Source organism: Eumetopias jubatus, unplaced genomic scaffold (genome assembly GCF_037043125.1).
Source record: "Eumetopias jubatus isolate StellerSeaLion01/CBP00866 unplaced genomic scaffold, mEumJub1_p1.0 scaffold_8, whole genome shotgun sequence".
In the NCBI taxonomy this organism is placed as follows: Eukaryota; Metazoa; Chordata; class Mammalia; order Carnivora; family Otariidae; genus Eumetopias; species Eumetopias jubatus.
The window spans coordinates 12,359,289-12,381,239 of record NW_028274814.1 but is presented as its reverse complement, the minus strand read 5'-3'; the positions used below and the strand labels follow the sequence as shown (position 1 = coordinate 12,381,239).

Sequence of the window (21,951 nt, the reverse complement as noted above, 5' to 3'; positions counted from 1 at the left end):
TACTATAGGCAAATGCATATTAAAAGCAGAATAGAGACTACTAGGGGTTAGGGGGAATGGGGAATTATGACTCACCGAGTACAACGTTTCTGTTTGGGATGATGAAAATGTTCTGGAAATAGTGATAATCATTACACAATACTGTGAATGTACTTAATACAGTTAATTGTACATGTAAAAATGGTTAAAATGGTAAATTCTATGTTATGTGTATTTTACCACAATAAAAAAAAAGTTAATCAAGAATTTCTGAACCAATAAAAAAATATAATTACTTGTCATAGTTAAGGGAAATGTTACAACTTTTACCTACATAAGAATCTAGTACCATAGTAATTAAGTATAATACCTTCATAAGCAAACAAATCAACTACGATTTTTTTTTTTTTTTTTTTTTTTACAAATTGTATTCAGAGAAGTTTACTTATTTAGGTAGGCTTCCAAAAGAATCAAAGGCTTAGATAAAATTAAATTGCCTAATAGTTGTATGCCAGTCTCATTAAACCCAAGACATATCAACATTTTGTAACTTAAAATCTATAGAACATGTAATTTTTCAATTATTTTTCATATTCAATTATATATGTTTTCAATGTTACCTACAATTAAGGAAAAAAATTAAAAATGTTCTCTATCGAAAAACAAAACTTAAGAATTTTGCTAAACTACTTAGGAGGATGAGAGAAGTCCAATGATATGATCTAACATATGATATTAGAGCTATAAATTAAAATTTTAAGAAGGCAACTTTCTGAAAGGTACAGCAACTCTCTCCCTGACCGTTCTCAAAAAAAGCTTTGAAATTAGATCTTAGAAATCACAGAAGCTAAAAGTATTTTGATTTCCTTCTTTTTAAAAAATATAGTGGGAGGGGGGCACATGGGTGGCTCAGTTGGTTAAGTACCTGCCTTTGGCTCAGGTCATGATCCTTGGGTACTGGGATCGAGTCCCACGTTGGGCTACCTGCTCAGCAGGGAATCTGCTTCTCCCTCTCCCTCTGACCCTGCCCCCTGCTCGTGCTCTCTCTCTTTCAAATAAATAAAAATCTTTAAATGTGTGTGTGTGTGTGTGTGTGTGTATAAAGTTGGAGGATTTGAGAGTGAGAGAAGACAAAACTAATATTCCAGTAGTAGCCAAGGTGTTTAATGTCAGCCATTACTTAGTTTTGTCCATTGTTTCTCATTATATTTTGGCTTTTTTCCTGGTTTTGCATTTAAAAAAATATGATATGTGTCACCTTTGTGCAGGGGCCATGCTAATCTTCTCTGTATTGTTCCAATTTTAGTATATGTGCCGCTCAAGTGAGCAGTGTTTTATATAATTTTTAATTCGTATTTTTCATATATTTTAATTGGGGCATAAATATTTGCGCACAATGTTTAACACTTATAAAGCATAGCTCTTAAGTATACAGTTCATGATATGTTACAAATGCATGTTATCTAAGTAATTCACCCTAACCTCAAGAGACAGAACATTTCTATCACCCCCAGGAAGTTTCCTGTGTGTCCTCCTAGTCATTCTGGAAGTCTCCTCCCTTACCCCCAGAGGTAATATTCATTTATCTTGCTATTGATATTAATATTCATCCATATTGCTGCATGTATACATAATCTTCTGCTTTTTATTGCCAAAAAGTATTCCACAGTAGGAATATATGAAAATCTATTTTCCTATTAATACACAATGAGTTGTTTCTGGTTTGAAGCCATCATGAATAAAGCTGTTATGAACATTCCTAAACAAGTCTCTCGTGTGAACATGTATTTTATTTCCCTTGGGAGTAATTATGTAGGAATGAAAATGCTAGATCATAAAGTAGGTATATGGTGAACTTTTAAAAATATTGTACCATTTTACACTCCCATCAGCAATCTATCAGAGGTCCAGTTGCTCTACATCTTCACCAAAATCCGGTGTGGTCAAACTGGTCTTTTTTAAAATAAATTTTAGTGAAGTTTAATTTATATATGAGTGTACCCCTTTAAAATGTACAGTTCAATGAATTCTGGCCACTGTACACATTCATAGAACCACAGCCACCATATAATCAAGAACATTTTCATCTCCCCAACTCCCTTCATGCTTCTTTGCAATCAAAGCCTTCCCAGCTCCAGGCAACCACTGATCTACTCTCTCTCACTATAGATTAGTTTACTCAGTTCTGCAATTTTTATGTAAGTAGAATCATGTACTCTTCCAACTCAGGCTTTTTTCTTAGCATTCTGAGATACATTCATGGTACTGAGTATATCAACAGTTTGTTCTTTTTAAATTCCTGGGTAGTATTCCATTACATGGATATACCACAATTTGTCTGTTGATGGATTTGGGGCAGTTTCAAATTTGGGAATACTATGAATAAAGCTGTTAAAGAGGGGCGCCTGGGTGGCTCAGTTGGTTGGGCGACTGCCTTCAGCTCAGGTCATGATCCTGGAGTCCCTGGATCGAGTCCCGCATTGGGCTCCCTGCTTAGCGGGGAGCCTGCTTCTCCCTCTAACCCTCCCCCCTCTCATGTGCTCTCTCTTTCTCTCTCATTCTCACTCTCTCAAATAAATAAATAAATCTTTAAAAAAAAAAAAAGCTGTTAATGAACATTCATGTACAAGTCTTTTTGTGGACATTGTTTTCAATTCCCTTGAGTAAGTCCCTAGGAGTGGGCCACATAATAAATATATGCTTCACTTCTGAAAACTGCCAAAATATTGTCCTAAGTGGCTATGTCATTTTACATCCCTCTCACAATGTCTGAGTTCAGTTGCCCCACATACCCAATAACCCTTTGTATTTTTATTCTTCTTAATGTTAGCTATTCTAGTGGGAGTACAGTGGTAGTTCACTGTAGTTTTAATTTGCATTTTTTCCCCTACTGGCTGATGCTACTGAACATCTTTTCATGTGCTGATACACAATTCATCTATCTCCTTTTATGTAGTTCAACTTTTACCCTTTTTAAAAACTGGGTTGTCTGGAAGCAGGTCCTTGATCAGATAGATATATGTTTTATAAATATTTTCTCCCCACCTATGGCTTTACTTTTCACCTTAATGGTGTTTCACAAAGAGCACAAGTTTTTAATTTTGATGAAATCCAATTTATCCTTTTGTTTCTTTTCTGGTTAGTGCTTTTTGTGTCCCGTCTCAGAACTCACTGTTTACCCCCAAAGTCATATACATTTTGTTCTTGACTAGAAGTTTTACTGTCTTAGCTTTTACGTGTATGTCAGTGATCTAATTGGGGTTAACTTTTCTGTGATGTAAGGTAGACATAAAGGTTCATTTTTGTCCATATGGATATCTACTTGTTCAGTACCACTCAAATCACCCCACTGAATTCAAATGATCATGTTTACACGAGTATCCCAACTCTCCACTGCCTTCCGTTATTATATGTATCTATCATTAAACCAATTCTATACTATCTTAATTTTTGTAGCTTTGCATATTATAAAATAATAATATAAATAATATAAAACTAATCTTTTTCAAAACTGTTTTGGTTACTCTGTGTCCTTTGAATTTCCAAATAAATTTTAGAATTAGCTTATCTATTTCTAATAAAAAAATTTGTTAAACCTTGCTGGAATTTAATTGGAATTGAGTTGGATTTATATAGCAATTTGTGGCTAAGTCACATCTTAATAATACTGAGTCTTCCAATCCATAAACATAGTATATTTCTCCATTTATTTAGGCTGTCTTCAATCTGTTAAAATAATAAGGGTATTATTTTTATTTCATTTCCCAGTTGTTTCATAGAAATACACTGATTTTTGTACAGTAGCCTTGTATTCTTGTATCTTATGAAAAATCTGCTAGTTCTGAGAAGTGTTTTTGGTAGATCCCTTACAGTGTTCTATGTGCACAATCACACTGTCTGCAAATAAAGATTTTTACTTCTTCCTTCCCTTTTTCCTTCCTTCCTTTTATTTCTTTTTCATGATTTATTACATTAAGTAGAGACTCCATAATATTGTTGAATAGAAGTATTGAGAGCAGACACCCTCACCCTGTTCCTGACCTTAGCAATAAAGTATTCAATATTTCTCCAAGTATGATTGGATAAATTTCTTTATATTCCCAGTTTTCTGAGAGATTTTATGATGAATGACTGTTAAATTTTGTCAAATGCTTTTTTCTGCATCTACTGATGAGTGGATGATCATATGAATTTTCTCCTTTATTGTATCCTGTTAAACTGTTAATTATTAATATGTTAAAATGACAATCTTTCACTTTTGGGATAACTTCAAGTTAATCATGACATTATTATCCTCTTCATATATTGATAGATTTAACTTGCTAACATTTTAAGAATTTTTGTATCTACAACCATGAGGGTTATTGGTCTGAATTCCTTTCCTTATAATGTTCTTGTTTGGTAATTACCAGGCTCATACTGGCCTCATAAAAAGGAGATGGGAAATGTTCCCTCCACTTCGTTTTAAAAGTTTGTATAGAATTGGTATGATTTCTTCCTCAAACATGTTATAGAATATGTCATTGCTGCCATCATGTTCTGGAGTCTTCTTTGTGGGTAGGTTTTTAACTACAAATTCAATTTCTTTCACATATATGGCACTAGTCAGATTTTTTTTTTATTTCTCCTGAGGCAGTTTTGGTAATTTGTATCTCTCAAGGTGTAATATTGTGATTTACAGTAAGAAATACATATTTGGTCTTCATCCCCATTCCCAGCACAGAGCTCCTAAAACCCTTGGAATTTCCTAAGTGGTAAGAGCAACAAAGGTGTCTTTTGTTGTGTTAATGAGGTGACTTTTGGACGGCACCTAAGGATAGGGCCTGGTTGCCAAGAGAACCAAACCTATGATTAGAGAGTGGAACTTTCAATCCCACCCCTCTGACCTCAGGGGAGGAGAAAGGGGCTGGAGCTCAAATCATTTGCAATGGCTAATCATGTAATCAATTATGCACATGTAATGGAGCCTCCATAAAAATCCAAAAGGATGGGGTTCAAAAGCTTCCAGGCTGCTGAACCCGAGAGGATTTGGGGAGAGCAGTGTGCCTGGAGAGGGCATGGAAGCTCTACACCTTTCCCAGTACCTTGCCCCATGCCTCTCTCCCATCTGGCTGTTCCTGAGTTACATTCTTTTATAAGAAACCAGTGATCTAGTCAGTAATATGTTTCTCTGAGTTCTGTGAGTCACTCTAGCAAATTAACTGAACTCAAGGAGGGGGTGGTTGGAACCTCCGATCTACAGCCATCTACAGCTGGTGGATCAGGCAACAAACCTGGATTCGCAATTGGTGGCTAAAGGGTGAGGGGGCAGTCTTATAGGACTGAGCCCTCAATCTGTGGGATCTGATGCTATGGTGTTGTTATCTCCAAGTAGACAGTGTCAGAATTGAGTTGAATGGTAGAATACCCAGCTGATGTTGGAGAATGGCTTGGTTTGGGAACCCACTCCCCCTATATACACAAACAGATCTGAATGGGTACAGATTCCTTACACAAAATCTGCTCATTTCATCTAAATTGTCAAATTCACAGACATAAGGTTGTTCATAATATTCCCTTTTTATCTTTTTAATGTCTGCAGGCTCTGAATGATGCCTCCTCTTATTCCTGATTATTGGCATTTTATGTTTTCCCACATGAACTGAATTCTAAAGTTTGAAATCCTTTTCAGAGACTGACATAAAGTCGCTATCTGGTCGGCTGTCAATTCAAAGCCAACTAGAAAAGACACACTGTCAAAAATATGCTAAACATTTCACCACAGTTTGGCAAAATCAAGTAGTATCCACTTTCTAAGCCATGCGTTTTTGGTATCCTTATGCATCCTGAATATATATGAAAAGTTCAGAGCCTTAAGTATCTGCCGACCTTTTTCCTAGAGATCCCACTTGATCCAAACACAATATTTTAGTAACTAGTTTAAAGTAAGAGTTGATACCAGATTATGATCAAACAGAGACAGCCAAGAGTGGTGACAGAAGCTAAGGATTAAATAGGGAAAAATGACTCTTCTTCCAAATTCCTCACCTAAAACTGAAGACAATTTGCATTATCTCTTGTCTAGAGCAGATGCAGTTCTAGTAACCATAAACTATGATTACAATATGAAGTTCTGTCACTATCTTCATCTAGGGATTCTAGTTTGGCTCATACCACCCCAAAAAGGCTCCAGGCGTACTTAGTCTCTCCCACTAAGTCTATAGTGTAACTGTACCTACTAGTATGATTTTTAATCAACTGCACATTTTGCTAAGGCATTACTGGTGCTCTAGGCAGCCAAAACTAGAGAGAGGCAGAAATGAAGGCAGCTAAAAAAAACAAAACAAAACAAAAAAGTATATCAATTAAAAAATGGGCAAAGGACCTAAGCACACATTTCTACAAAGATACACAAATGGCCAATACGCATGCAAAGGGTGCTGAACCTCACTAATCATCAGGAAAATGCAAACCAAAACCACAGTGAGATATCACCTCATCCTGTTAGAATGGCTATTACTTAAAAAAAAAAAAAAAAAATGCAAACGGTGTTAGTGAAAATGGGGGAAAAAAAGAGAACCCTGGCACACTGTTGCTGAGAATGTGGAGCCATTATATGGAGGCGCCTCAAAAAAGTAAAAATAGACCTATCATATGATCCAGCAACCCCACTTCTGGGTACTTATCCAAAAGAACTGAAATCAGGATCTCGAAGATAATATTATTCAGACTTAAAAAAGAAAGAAATCCTGCCATTTGTGACAACATGAGTGAACCTGGAGAATATTATGCTAAGTGAAATAAGCAAGTCATGGAAAAGTAGATAAATACTATATGATCTCACTTATATGTGAAATCTGAAATAGACTCACAGAAGAAGAGAGTACATTGCAAGGGGCTAGGAAGTAGGGGAAATGGGGAGGTGATTGTCAAAGGGTACGAAGTCTCACTTATGCAAGATTCTGGAGACCTACTCCAGAGCTTAGTGCTTATAGCTAACAATACTGTATACTTAAAATTTGCTAAGAGGGTAGATCTTATGTTAAGAGCTCTTACCACACACACACAAAAATTGCAGTAACATTAATACAGGGGCAAGAGGAAACTTGAGGTCATGATTATGTTTATGGCCTTCATGGAGGGAATGGTTTCATGGTGTATACTTATCCCCAAACCCAGAGTTGTACACATTAAATATGTAAGCTTTTTACATATCAATCATACCTCAATAAAGGCATGTAAAATATTCAGAACTCTAAAATATTTGGGTGTCTAACACCTAGTACAACAGGAGGAACTTTGAAGAAGCAGCGCTGGACCTCTGTTTAAACAGCTTTATATCCAAGTCAACTAGGGAAGCTGGGATTTCCTATTAACTCAGAGGCACTGTCTTTATCCTAGGAAAAGAAAGCGAAAGAAATCCATTCACCACTGCCATCCCTTCTTCTATTGATATAGTCATATCTGCTTTTTAGTGTCTCTTGAAACAGATTCAAGCATGGGGTCTAAACTAAACATCACTTCCTAGAAGACAAGAAATACATCGCATATATGCCATCACAGTTTTCTCAAAGGCTTCTCTTAATCCTTTGAATTCAAATCATTCTCTCTTGAGATGCCTATCAACCTCAGTTATGCCTTCTTCATTTTGCTTACTGGTCTCACTCTGCCAGATCCTCCCTATCTTGCCAGTGGCTTTGCTCCTTCTCCAACATCACTTTCGATGACTTCAAGAAATCCTGCTTCTTTTGCAGAATTGGCAAGTGGACTCTGTAATTAGCTTACATTGTATTTGCATTGTGTTATCCAGTGTATCTCACATTCCATGAGATTGAAAGACAAGACTGATTCAACGGACAGACAGGAGAGCTGCTGGTGTTAGATGAGGGGGGGTATGTAGAGAGAATTCTTCTGTTGATGATTTGTTTGTTATTATTACGTCAGAATACCTTCTGAAACCCTTCATAATGTATACTTAAGAGCACCATAGATATATATATATATGAATGACAAATATGAAAGGGCACATACAGAGAGAGAATAAGTATATACATATTTTATTCCATTGTAACTTTTCCTATTCTTGATAGTTAACATGAACAAATGACTAAAAGATGCACTAGAGAAATTATTCTAACAGTTACTTGCTTAAATATACGCTTCTGTAAATGACATTAAACAAATGACTTTTATAATACAGCTAAAAGGTAACTACAGCTTCAATATGACCAGAGTCCGAGCTCTATCGCTTTAAAAATGTTAACTTTTGATCAAAGTATAACATACACACAAAAATGTGTGACACGTATCACTGTTGAATTTTAAAGTGCTCTTTGACATAAAGTTTATTTTATCCGAGAAGAATATTACTTCGGAATACTAATGACATGTAGAAATACATATGATTACAAATAGGAGAAAAATAATTACAATTTTAATCTTGAAATTTTCACTTGTTTAGTCATTTAAACTTTCCCTCCATATTTTTGCCTGTTTTCTTTACACTGATTTCAATTTGGTCAGAAAAATTCCAAAATCAGGGTACCGTAAGAATTCAGACTTTGGAAGGAGCTATGAATGTCTTTTAGTCCTGTTTTTCTCAAACTTGGAAGGTCACCAGCAGATCTTTTTAAAAGTTAAGGCTTTTCAGTCTCACTTCCAGGGATTCTAATTCATTAGCTTAAAGGTGGAAAGAAGAATCTGTGGTTTTATAAGTTGTCCAAGTGAGTCTAATAATCACCCAGATTTGCCTGACTTAAATTCCTACCAACACAGGAATTCTGTCTGTTATTCCCCAAGTGAAGGTCAACCTATCTGCAAAGAACACATTCAGTCTGTTACCTTCTATTAAAAAATTTTTTCTTCTGAATACTGAGCTGAATAAATTGGCTCATCTATCTATCCACTGATCCTAGCTCTGTCCTTCATAGCCATACAAAATAAATCTTATCTCTTTCCCATATTACAATCCTTAAAAATACCTTTGTACAGGGGTTCCTGGGTGGCTCAGTCGTTAAGTGTCTGCCTTCGGCTCGGGTCATGATCCCACGGTCCTGGGATTGGAGCCCCGCATCGGGCTCCCCACTCAGCGGGAAGCCTGCTTCTCCCTCTCCCAATCCCCCTGCTTGTGTTCCCTCTCTCGCTGTCTCTCTCTCTCTGTCAAATAAATAAATAAAAATCTTAAAAAATAATACCTTTGTACAGTGCTTTCTAAGTTTCTTTTCCTCCATTTACAAAATTGGTTAGGATATACATACGTGTGTGTGTCTAAGTGTGTATATGTCTATTTATCCACTATCCATCTACATAGAGAGACCCACATGTACAGAAGAGGTGCTGACCCCCACCCACATAGTTCAAAATTTCTGTATAACTCTCTATTCCCCAAAACTTACTGTTGACTGGACACCTTACTGATGACACACAGTTGATTAAAACATTTTGTATATGTATTATATAGTGTAGTCTTACAGTAAAGTAACCTACAGAAAAAATGTTATTAACAAAATCATAAAGAAAAGAAAATATATCTACAGTACTGTCTTGTTTTTGTTAAAAAATATCCGCATGTAAGTAGACCCACACAGTTCAAACCTGTGCTGCTCAGGGTCAACTGTATATATCTTCCCTATGGGCAGAAAACAGTGTCTATAATATATCATTAAATGAAAAAAAAAGTAAATTGAAAACATTTCCTAAAAGCATTATAATAAATATCTGATTTAAACTGGTACCCAGAGCACTTCCTTCCCTTCACATTCACTAGGTGGGTATGTTTCCAGAAGCCGATATGCAGAACCCAGAGGAGAAAGTAAGGCTCACTGACCAAGCTAACACAAGTTCTTTTAAATATAGAATCTTTACTTATTAGCAAACTTCTGGGGCTTAAAGATGCCTAGATAGCTTGAGGCTTAAAAAAAAATGATGCCTATTAATCCCCAAGATCATAGGAGATAAGACATATCCAGGAGAAATGTAATCACAAATCCAGCTTTCTATCTATTGATACTTAAGGATACTCTCCACATTGTAAGAAAAAAGAACATCTTGATTTTCTTAAGACGTTCTGTCAAGATATATGAAAGATTAATGAAGTGAACAAGAGTGTAAGTCAAGAGACTGAGACTATGTCCTCACTTGGTTAAAAGAAGGAAAAAGAAGTTGCGGAATCAGGAGCAGCACTCCATATGTAGCACTATTGCTGAGTGCCAGATGTGGATCCAGAAGAGGGGTGTGCGACAAGGGGAAAAGGCAGAAGAAACCAATTCTGAATCAAGACCACGCCCAGTATCAAATGAAAGACTCAAGAGCAGCCAGTGTGACTAAGGAAAAGTAAATACACTCTTTAACTTGCCATTTTTTGATAATAATAGCTTGCTCTGGTCTGCCTAAAAACTTTCCCAAAGGTAGGTGAGCATTCAGAAATATCAAATTTGGGTTCTCAATCTATTCCCTTATTCACAAATCTACACAATGGGATTCCTTGCATATTAATAAATAACTCAAAAAAAGAGGACTTACAAAAAGCAATTTCCATTACATTTAGTTTTTAAAACAAAGTACAGCGTATCCATTTGTCTCTCAGATGATTTTAGAAGTACAAAAGGCCATCTTCCAGATTTTATTGTGAAATAACCTATTTGCACAATACTCAATTTTTTTAAGAATATGAAGCTTCACTAAAAAACTATTGTGGTGGAAGCAATCCAAAATGAAGCTTTTACATGAAGATGTCTTCCTACTCCAAACCAACAGAACATATAGAAGGCTCATAAGATTTAACATATTTAATTATTTATGGTCAATTAAAATTAGATAAATAACAGGACAATCTTTAAGTCCAATAACTTTTTTGTTTACTAATCTAATCACATCAACCAGAAAGAAAAACAAGTGCCTCCCATATGGTCTTTCTGTAACAGAAAGTAGCTGCACTCAGTAACGCATCTGTGCGTCTTTACCCACACTAGCATTGCTCACGCTGAAATCACCATATTGTTAACTATCATAAGATGACAGGTCCCTTCACAAAGCAAAGAACAAAAGAAACAGATTATCACGTTTATACTAGAATTATCTGACCTGGTAAAAACTAAAGAAATGAAGAAAGGATCAGAGATTCTGTAACCAAGGAATAAGGACCTCACAAAATGTTTATCTTAGAAAAATGAATGCTAAGGAACACTGACAATGTATGGAGAAATTTTCTGCGGCCAGGGGTACTCATTTGTTGATGGCCTGTATCTAGTGACAGGGTCCCACCCAATCCATTCAAATCGGGACTTCTGCTGAAATGTCACTTCATACCTGCTGCTGCTTCTGCTAGTCTGAATTCTGGCAGGCTTCACCTTTAATCCCAACCCGCAGCATAAAGCTTTTGACATGCAATGGTATTCTGACATACAGACTCAGGTATACAAAGGAACATATGTTTAAAGTTAAATAATAGTGTTAGATTACATGGTAGTACAACGAGCCTAGAATGAATCCTCAGCCTCCCCTGAAAAAAAACACATGCTTTTAAAAAAATACTCAAGTATTGCTTTGAGTAGTGTGTATCCTTTTCAAAAAGTATTTAAGTATTATTTTAAGCAGTGTAGGTTTTCTAGAAACCACATTTCCACAAGACTAGTAACATATTGCCTATTTTTAAAAATCTGTAAATGGCGTCTTTTTATCATAGTTTTGGAATTAAGCAAAAAAGAGAAAATACAAAAATAATATAATCCCCAAATTCTCATCATCTAGAATTAACAACTGCTAACATTTTGTCATAATCAATGTCGTGATCATTTTTAACTTGTAATGAAATGTTTATATTACAAGATATTTAATAAAGAACATTAGTACATTAGCCATTCATTTTAAGAAAAAAAATTTTACCAATACAGGCATATTATCTTTTTATAGTTTCCCCACCAGCCTGATTCCCCATCCACTGGTGTGTTAATTGCCATTATCTCACCTCTTAGTGCAAATTATTTCATACATGTGTGCTACACACTGGGTTACTGTTACTTGGTTACCAGCTTCCCAAAGGGAGGAAAGATGCAAAGAAAAAAGGCACCAAAAACGTGAAGAGCAGTCCTAATGGAAATGGAGGTCTAGAAGACAAAATACTCATACCCTACACACTTCTGTACAATCTACATTAAGTATTCACATGTTATGTACCCATATACAAATTCAGTAACATTTTAGTCTTAATGTAACATTCTTAGTCTTGATTCATTATTCACTCATTGGAAAAAATATTTGTGGGCCAATAATGGGCTAGGCGTTCTTCTAGGCACAGAAAATACCATGTGAACAAAACGAACTGTACTTAGCACTTTTATTTTAGATATATGATCTGCCCGAACAAATAAGCAAAATCAGATGGATAAGCATGTCACAGGGAGAGTAATAGGGGAGAAAAACACAGCAAGGAAGGAGGGCAGGTTGTGTCGCGGGAGAAGGGGAGAGGGGTTCAATCAACTCAATGGTCAGCAAAGGCCTCACTCAGGTGACCTCAAGGCCAAAACCTCAAGGAGATGAGGAAGCGAGCCCTGGGGATGCCTGAGCGGGGACAGAGCTCCAAGTGGAGGGTACAGCTAGTGGCGGGAAGGCTCTGGGGGATGCCATACTCAGTGTGTGTGCACAAGAGTCCAGAATGGCTAGTACAGAGCGAGGACAGTGAGAGCAGCAGGAGGTGAGATTCGGGAGGTGGGAGGGCGAATTGTGCAAGGCTTTGCCGGGCACGGAAGGACTTCGGCTTTTAACCCTGAGGGAAATGAGAAGCCTCCTGAGGACTGTGAGCAAAGGAGTGACACGCTCCAATTTACAGAAGGTCCACTCTGGTTCCTGTGTGAACAGACTGGAGGCTGGCAAGCACTTGAAGCTGTGAGACAGTCAACCAGATTTGCATGGTATGCATGAGAGAGATCAAAGATCACTCCAAGAAGCCTGACCCGGAAGGCAGGAGTGCTAGTGCTAGAGAGGAGGAGAAAACTAGGAAGGTGGGCAGGAGGAGATGTAGAGAATCAGGAGTTCGGTTTTTGATATGCCCCTTTACTACTCAAGTGGAGACTGAGTGGTCAGGTGGACGTAGGAATCTGAATTCAAGGGATACAGAGACCAAACGGGTGGAGACAACACACACACACACACACACACACACACACACAAATGTATAGACATAAATATGGATTATCAGTATATACTTGATGTTTAAAGTCATGAAAGTGAGCACAGAGAGAAGAAAAGAGGGTCAAACTCTGATGTATATGAAGATTTAGCAGGCCAGAAAGTTGAGGAAATCCAGGTACTGAGAAGTGAGAAGGAGAGATCAGTGAGGTAGGCGGATAATCAAGACAGTACCGGGTACTGAAGCTAAGTGAACAGTGAATAAAAATTAAAGCCCTTCCTACATATTCATTAATTCAACACTATTTACTGAGCACCTACTATGAGCCCGACACAGGAGAAGCAAACATGGTGCCTGTTCTTACGGGGGTTGCAGTCCAGGGGGGAATAGAAATAAATAAACTTGCAAGCACTATTCCTGATAAAGTACAGGGTGTTTTGGGATAATGCTCTGGGGCAGCTAATCCCGTCTTGGAGTCAGGAAAGGCTTTCCTGAGGAAGTGATGTTGAAGAAGAGACCAGAATGATGAGGAAAATCAGGCATGGAGGAGAGAGGGGTGGAGGAGGGGCAGGTGGCAGGAAGGGTGGGAGGAAACAGCATTTGCAAGGACCCGAAGTGGAGAGGCTTGTGGAATGGACAGCATAGGAAGTGTAGGAGAAGGGTGGGCCAGATTATTTACTGTCCTTGCAGACTTCTCAGGAGTTTGAACTTTATCCCCAAGGCAATGGGAAGCCAGAAAATTGTTTTACACAGGGGAACGGAACAATCGGCCTTCGATTTCAGGAGGAGCACTGTGACTATGGCAGGGGTAGAGTGCTGCTCAAGGCTGGGCAACTGGGAAAGTAGTTAGGAAGCCTGGCTGGCCGGTGGCTCAACACTGAGATGCAGCTGACCTGAACTCAGGTAGTGGCGGTGGGATGTGGAATGCAGACTCGACAGGACTTTGGATGGGAGGAATGAGGAGAGAGAAGGGTCAAGGATGATAACCTGGTGTGTGACCGGGACAGATAAGGAGATAGCGGTGCTACTCACTAAAAGAAGCAAGAGGGGAAGGTTGCTGGTAAGAGGAGAATTTGTTAAGTTTGAAATGCCCATGGGCAATTAAAAAACAAAACAACTGTTTAGTAAATAGGCAAAAGGCTACATAGGTCTGGAGATCAACTACAAAACCTGGGACTGAGCTCTAAATTTGGAGTCCCCAGCATGCAGATTAAAGCCATGGGAGAGCGTAAAATGAAACCCAGAGAGTGAAAAAGAGAAGAGGAATGGCAAAAGCCTGGCTCTACATAAAGCCAATGTGAAAGGGCAGAGAGGAAGAGGAACCCCAGGGAGAGGGAGAGAGAGCAGAAGAGCGCCTGAGGAGGAACAAGGGAGTCTGGGATAAAAGCAAAGTGCACAGTATTCCAGAAAGAAAAGCAAAAGTATGAATCCTCATGAGTTCATACACAGAAAAATGCCTTGCTGTATTACTTACATTATTCCAAAGTCAACCTACAATTATCTTTCATCAGCTATAATACTTAGTCATAGGATAATCTTAGTCTAGATGAAGAAGCCAGACATAAAATGAAATAAATTACTTATTATACTGATTAGCATCAGTAAACACATCTGTTTTAACAAAAGACAATGAAAGTGCTAAAAATTCTATTACTGGGCAATACTATTGCCTACAGATAAAAAGTAAAATAAATATTAGAAATAGGAAAAATAGGGGCGCCTGGGTGGCTCAGTCGGTTAAGCGGTTAAGCATCTGCCCTCGGCTCACGTCATGATCGGGGGGCCTGGGATCAGCCCTGTGTAGGGAATCCCTGCTCAGGGGGCAGGCTGCTTCTCACTCTCCTTCTGCCTCTCCCCCTGCTTGTGCGCTCACTCTCTCCGTCAAATAAATGAATAAAATCTTAAAAAAAAAAAGGGAAAAATAATGTGGTCTAAAAAGCTGAGGAATAAGTTTTCACCTTTGGTTAAAAAAAAAAAAGAGGCAAGCTGAACCTTGAAGGATGAGCTCTATAGGATATGAAAGGGGTGATCACATCACCAAGGATTCAGGGTCTAAATTAAGCGATTTTGTGAGCAAAGCCACTCAAGGTGAGATGTCGGAACACTTCACAGACCAGACTGTACACAGGCACACACCAAAACACACTTACCAGCTCAGAGTGAATGATACGATTATTTGCAGACATGCAAAGTCTATAACTCTGCATGAATAGAACTATGCCATCCTAACTGTACAATCCCAAGATACAACTCTAGAATGTAATACTTATAATAAAATTAAACACAAAAATTAAGTGCAGTGTTCCAAGACTTAAATATGTATCAACCCAAAGTATTCCAGTGGTAACTCTCTCTTTATCACTAATAAATATTCACAAGATTTAAAGTGCATCAGAAGTATCAATGAGAGCTAAATACACAACAATGAAACAGGCAATAATTACTCCTTAAGCTGAGATTTTAAAACGCTGTCTGACCGCATACAGCCCCTTTATTTCCATTCCCACATATTATGCAAAAAATACCTACCTATTCTTTAAAAATCCAAACGATATGATAGCTTAATACCAAACTCAAGCTCTGTGTATCATCTTTAAATGAGCAAAATACAGGCAATATAATGTTTTCTTGGTCCCCAAACTACAAATAATATGCCTATGCCAGCAGTAACAGTCAAATGAAAACAAATTTCACAGCCCTTAAAAAAATACGTAACTGTCAGTGTTAATATAAGGAAGTTTGCAGCTGGAAACACTGCTCTCTAGCCAAGGACAAGATGTATCTATTATAAATTCTTGGTTTGGGGAGATCCCTTAAATGACCAAAAAAAAAAAAAATCAAATAATACTGTTTTTGCAAATATAATGCAAATAGCATGCTAATTAAAGTATTCACAAGACAAAGACAAATGAGGCTTTGGGACCACAGTACATATTATTATGTAACTACAATACACATTAAGCAATCACCAAGTTGGAGGTAGGCCTTCCAAAAGGAGTTATTATGGTTTACCATGATCAGAGGATTGTGGTGTTATACTTAATCACGTTTTTACCTGCAAGCAGGTGTTTACAGGTGTCAAAAAGTAAAACACTGATTCTAACTGTAAACTTCTAGTTCCAAGGAGTTGTACAGTACCCACCTCCCTGTATTTTCTGCATAAACTTTCTAATCCAGTATGAAGTGAGCTACATGAGGCAAGTTTCTCTGCATGCTTTAAAAACAAAAATTTAACTTGACTCATTTTTATTAAAATGCCAAAACTCACACCCTCAAGAACTAGACCTTGTTTCGATGGCCGTGAAGTAAAAATTTAACACTTACAAGGTACAAAAGAAATAGTGAGAGTAAAGCCTCTTTGGGGGATGTTACTATAATCTATTCAATCCTTCAATAAAAATATAGATGGCTCAAAAGTAAAGTTTAAAGGGTAACAATATTTAGTACATTTAGCAAGGAAATTACAGAAACCAATAACCAAGTAAACACAAAACAGTCATTATAGAATGAAATATAACATATAGAGAATATATATATACACACATATATAAAAAAAAGAAAGAATATAAGAGGCAACAGGGCATATGGGTGTCATAAATCAATGGATTTTCTGATTTCTGTCCTGCCTGCTCAAAAATTTCAGGAAGCCTGGCATATAATCATCTGAGCCCTCCCAAAGATGATGGTCTAAAGGCAATGCAAGCCACCTGACACCCCAGGGCAGCTCACAGAACTTCTGAGCAGTGAAAAGAAGGGCATAAATAAAAGAAGAGTAATGTCAGGAGATTTTTCAGGGAGTTGGAATTACAACTCTATAAATCTGTTTTTCAGGGCTGTGTTTAAACTGTCCACGGGAAAAGACTTGTTTTTCTACCCAGAGCAGAGATCCACATCAACAGCAAGCCAGAATACCCACCAAAGCCAAAGTGAGACTGAGGTCCCGTTACAACAAGCATACCAGCTGCCCTCTCTCCACCTCTGGTAGCCAATCTTGCATACATACCCACAAAATGCACAAAGGCATCCCCTAACCTGCCCAACTCCAAATCTACTGGAGGATGGGAACTGAAGGAAAAGAGAGACACTTGCAGTATTCCCAGTCACCTGAAATGGGAGAATTCCCTACTCTGAGGTGATGCATGGGCAAGATGGGGAATTTGAAAGTGAAGAAACCCTTCTTGCAGAAGAATCACTGGAAGTTCCTGGAAACAAAAATGGGCAAGGTTGCACCGCCCTAGGGTCAAGCTGGGACACTCCCACAAATCAGCCCAAAGGCCCCAAAGCCTCTCCAGAGGCCCATGGCAGCTGACCCACCCCCATCCCACCCCACCCCACCGGCAGGACACATTGTAGACAGTGGCCCAAAGATGCTGCCTCTGTGCTTACCTCACAGGTGGGGGACCCGCAGGCCTTGAGCTTGTCACCATCTCCCTCCGGTAGACCAGTCCGACGTGTGGCCATCATTTCATTTCAAATTACAAAGAAGGGACCAACCCTTTGGAGTCCACATTGGGGGGGGGGGGCGGAATGCCACCACACACCAAAAAGGGAAGAATTCCACACAAGGCTCCGAGGAGGTGCAGGGCTGGTGAAACAAGTAATGTGCCTGGGGAATGAAATGTTTTTATGAGGCCCCTTCAAAAACGCCCTGATTGATTTCTTCGGACTTCAACTGACTTCACCGTCTTCGTCCATTTCTCGAGACTTAAAAAACAAAGAAGACGGGTCTTCTTGGCAGCTAATGAGGCCAACTGCAGAAAGCGGTCCCCCTCCTCCTCCCAGCGCTACTCCGTGACCAAGAGGAATCTGAGTGGGTCGCGAAGGCTCGAGCGTCAGCTCCCAAAGAGATCTCTCCTGGAACAGGGAATAGTTAAAGGGCATGAACTTTCTCCAGACGCTGACCTTAGCCTTGCCACAAGTCTACACCAAGTTCGCGGTTCCAACACTTAGGAAGATTATTCGGTCCCTGCTGATGAACCTCACGCACTCAAAGAGGAAATAATCCTCCCAGACAAAACAGAAAGAAAAAAGGAAAAACCTATAAATCAGGAAAAAAAATGAGAAGCATCGGAACTGCACGGTGGTTGCGTCAAACACGCCTGGTTGGTGTGCAGCCTTCAGGAAAAAAAAAATTCCCTTTTCAAGTGCATTTTAATTAATGTATTTTCTGGGCAGTAGAGAGAGTGTATAGGCTCTTGGGCATCACCCAGATACGTACACTTAACGGAAGTTTTCTCCCCACGAGATTAAAATGGAATACTTTTCAAAAACCCTGCTCACTCCCTTACACCCCCCACCAAAATAAAAACAAAAAGCCAGCCTCGGAGGCGGGCAGCGCCGGCTCGGCGGGCGTTTGCTGGCGGGCGGGGTGAGTCTGGGCGCCCGCACCCGTGCCCCTGCGCCCGGAGGCTGCCCCCGAGGAGGCGGCTGTTTTGCTTGGCCCGCGGCGGGGCTGGGCGGGGAGGTGTGCGCGGCCGCGGGTGGGACCCGGGCGCAACTCCCTCTCGGGGGCATTATTCTGGAGCGACAGAAATGAAGCCGCAGCCCGGGCAACTTTTATTTACTTGCTGCTCCCCAAACTACCATTCGACACACTATTTTTCCCTTTCCCTGGGGCCACCTAGGGAAGACAAAAAAAAAAAAAAAGGAAAAAGATAAACCACCACCCACCTACCACTATTTCCTCCGCCCCTTCCAGAGGCGGGTCGGTGATCTCGATCTCCCGGGAAGGGAGACCCAAATATGTACTTTTAAAACAAGGTGTCGGGAGACCCGGGAGAAAAACAAAAAACGAGGGGCTTACCCTTCCCAGCCCGCTTGGCCCAGGTTTCGAGGCGCGGCGGCGAGCAGGAGCGGGGACGCGGGCCGGGCGCCGGGCCCGGCCGGGACGCGCTAGGCCGCAGGCTCGGTTAATATTCATGAGCGGACGGGAGGCGCCCCTCCTCCACGGCCGGCCGGCCGGACCCCGGCGCCCGCCGCCGGCCTTTGTGCCCTTCCCTCCTTCCTCCGGCCCTCCCTCGCTCCGCACACGCGGGCGCGGCCCCTCCGCCCCCGCCGGGTGCCCGCCGCGGGCTCCCTCCGGCCCCGCGCCAGCGCCGGGCGGGGTGGCCTGAGGTGGCGGGAAGGGAGGGAGCCCGCGGCGAGCCGGGCTCTCCACCCGCCCGCGGGCGCTGAGCCCTCTCGGCTAAGGCGGAAAGTAAAACAGACACGCACCGGAGAAAGCGGGGGCGAGTGGATCCGCTCGGGGCTGGCCGGCCCCAGGCAGCGCGTCCCGCACGCCCGGCGCGAGCCGGACCGAGCAGGAGGACGATCCGGCGCTGCCCCGCCGCCGCCGCCGCCGCCGCGCTCCGAGGCCGCCGCCCCCGGCCGGCCGCTCCCAGGCACCGCCGCGACCTGCCCCGGCCGGCCCCGGGCTCTCGGCCGCCGCGGGAGGGCGTGGGGCGGGGCGGCGGCCGCCGGACTCTCCCCTCGCCTCGCCGGGCCGGGCCGGGGCCGCGCTCGGGCGCCCGCGATCGCCAAGTGACAGAAGTGCCTCGCTCCGCTGCCGCGCCGAGCTGTTTCCCGGGGGCGGATTTCTCGCTTCTTCCTCCCTGGATCCACCTCCTCCCACTCCACCTCCTTCCCCTCCCCTCCCCAGGGGAGGCTCTGAGGCTGAATATTTTCTGTCTTGAATAATACGGTCCCGGGAACCGACGCTGGAGAAGGGGGATTAGCCCGGGTAGGGGGTACTCGCCAACCCCCTCCCAAGGCGTCTCCGACCTACAAGCCCTCAGTGGCCCGCCGGCACCCCCCGGCCCCAAAATCAGGCCCACACAAAACCTCCCCTGCCTTCTCCAGTCTGCCGAACGCAGAGCGGGAGCGGCCAGGAACCGAGGTTTCTACTGGGGAAGAAGACTAGCTGCTTGGTTGTCAGGGGCGGAGAGGGGGACAATGCTATGGCTGGATTCGCGAATTTGAAGGGTCACAGGTCCCAGTCTGCGGGGAACAGATCTTGGCGATATATTTTGCTTTTGGCTTTTTTTTTTTTTTTTTGGCTGCGGGAGAGGAAAAAAGCGGCGATGCGACGTGCGACTTCAAGATAATAAGGGAGTGTCCTTTCACGCCCAACAGCAAAATAGTTTCTCGTGTTGGGGAAAGGGGGTCGCAGCGAGGCGTTGTTCATTCAATTATTTTTCCTTTCTAAATCTGCAGACAGTTGAATGAAGTCGGCGCGACTAGCGGGAACCGAGGAAAGGTGGCTGCGCCGCTCCACTCTACAGGTCACAGCGGCTCCGGGACCAGAGCACAACCGCAGCCCCTCCCCACCCATTCCGGGGCCTGCCTCAGACCCCGGGCGGCTCGCTCCGCCCCGCCGCGCCTCACAACATCTCCCGCTGCAAATGGCCCAATCCGGAGACGCGACGAGAGAACACGAGCCAATCAGGGGCTGCTGACTCAGGCTTCCCTCCACCCTTTGCCCCTCCCCTGGTAGGAAAAGCCGCCGCCCCTCTGTCTCCCCTTCCCACCCCCCACCCCGCCCCACCACCCCCGGGGAGGTGGCTCACCGACCCGCTCGCATCCTCCCCGGGCTGGAGTGGGGTAGCCCGCTGAAGCGGCGGCGTTTGTCACCTTGTCACCCTCATCCTCACCCTCTCCCAGACACACCCCTACTCTCTTTCCCAGTCCTCCTGCTGGTGCTGTTGAGGGTCATTTGTATCCTCACTCCAGCGGGGGACTGCCAGCTATTGTGTCTGATCAGCTGCCACCACCATCCTGAGGGAAAAAAGGGAACAAAACCAAGAAGCTACGGGGTCTGCTTACCTATTCCTTCTTACCACACTACCCCCTGAAGATTTTAAGACACCTCCCCATCCCCTGCTCCCCGCCCGCTGCCTGGGGTCCTGTTTCTCCATGAGGAAAAAACCAAACAAACAAATAAAAACACACTCCCTGGAGCCTGAATACCTGTGCCTTAGTTTTTAATATTCCTCAGAGTGGAAGGTGTCAAGAATTGAGAATATACAACTAAATCCTCAGCCTCAATTAGAGGAAAGACTTTGACTGGATCATATTTGTATGGCCATGAAATTTGCATGTTCGTGACAGCCCCTGACAAAACTAGTCAGCCAACAACAAAGAAGAAAGAAAGAAAGAGAGCGAGAGAGAGAAAGAAAAAGAAAGAAAGAAAGAAAGAAAAAGAAAGAAAGAAAGAAAAAAAGAAGAAAGAAAGAAAAAGGAAGGAAGGAAGGAAGAAAGAAAAGAAAGAAAGAAAGAAGAAAGAAAGGGAGAGAGAAAATAGAGGGAATGCCTGCCAGTCATTTGGTAATTTACTGAATAGCCCACTGGGCTATAGCAGTATCCAGTTCTAGATACTGTTGAGTAAATTAACAAGAAGTGAATAGACATGCAGGGTTCAAGTAGTGTACCTCTAGTGGGCTTATAGAATATGTCCAGAAAGAAAAAACAATTTCAAGCACAAAACAGCTCCTTACAAATGCAAATGAGCATGCATGGCTAAACTGAGTCTTCATAGCTGAGGACATCTAGGGTTAAGATTTTTGCAATGGAAATTTTTATAAATGTTGATTTTGAAAAAGATTTTCAGTTTGGTAAAGGAGAGTAAATATTGGCCATGGATGGAGACATAAAAGGAGGTAAACACATTTTAGAAACTGTAGGAAAATAACATAACCTAGAAAGACATTTCTATAAAAGGTAAATGGAAGACTCAAGATTACAGTCTAGCTCCATCAATCTACCTTGTGAGTTAAGGCAAACTATTACTTCCGTGTATAAGTATTAGAGCTATCAAGTAATAATACTGACTGCCATCTATATAGCACGGCCTCTGTGCTAGGTGTTCCTCCAAGAGCTCTACACACAACTTC

General features: G+C 41.6%; 1 protein-coding gene, 1 long non-coding RNA gene and 1 pseudogene across 2 annotated transcripts in view; 1 reads left to right on the top strand and 2 right to left on the bottom strand.

The window, feature by feature from the left end:
- ARHGAP21 (Rho GTPase activating protein 21) overlaps positions 1–19,359 on the bottom strand; it is a 132,827-nt gene extending 113,468 nt beyond the window's left edge. Inside the window, 2 exon segments of the mRNA XM_028114185.2 lie at positions 17,471–17,938; positions 19,298–19,359. Coding sequence (XP_027969986.1) covers positions 17,471–17,548 — 78 coding nt within the window. The 5' untranslated portion in view covers positions 17,549–17,938; positions 19,298–19,359.
- On the bottom strand, positions 1,216–1,309 carry LOC114217360 (U6 spliceosomal RNA; annotated as a pseudogene).
- A 207-nt stretch (positions 19,360–19,566) lies between the features above and the next one.
- LOC114217338 (uncharacterized) lies at positions 19,567–21,002 on the top strand. The gene is made up of 3 exons (XR_003610961.2): positions 19,567–19,958; positions 20,276–20,551; positions 20,747–21,002. It is a non-coding gene; the product is annotated as an uncharacterized LOC114217338 (long non-coding RNA).
- Positions 21,003–21,951: the final 949 nt, after the last annotated feature.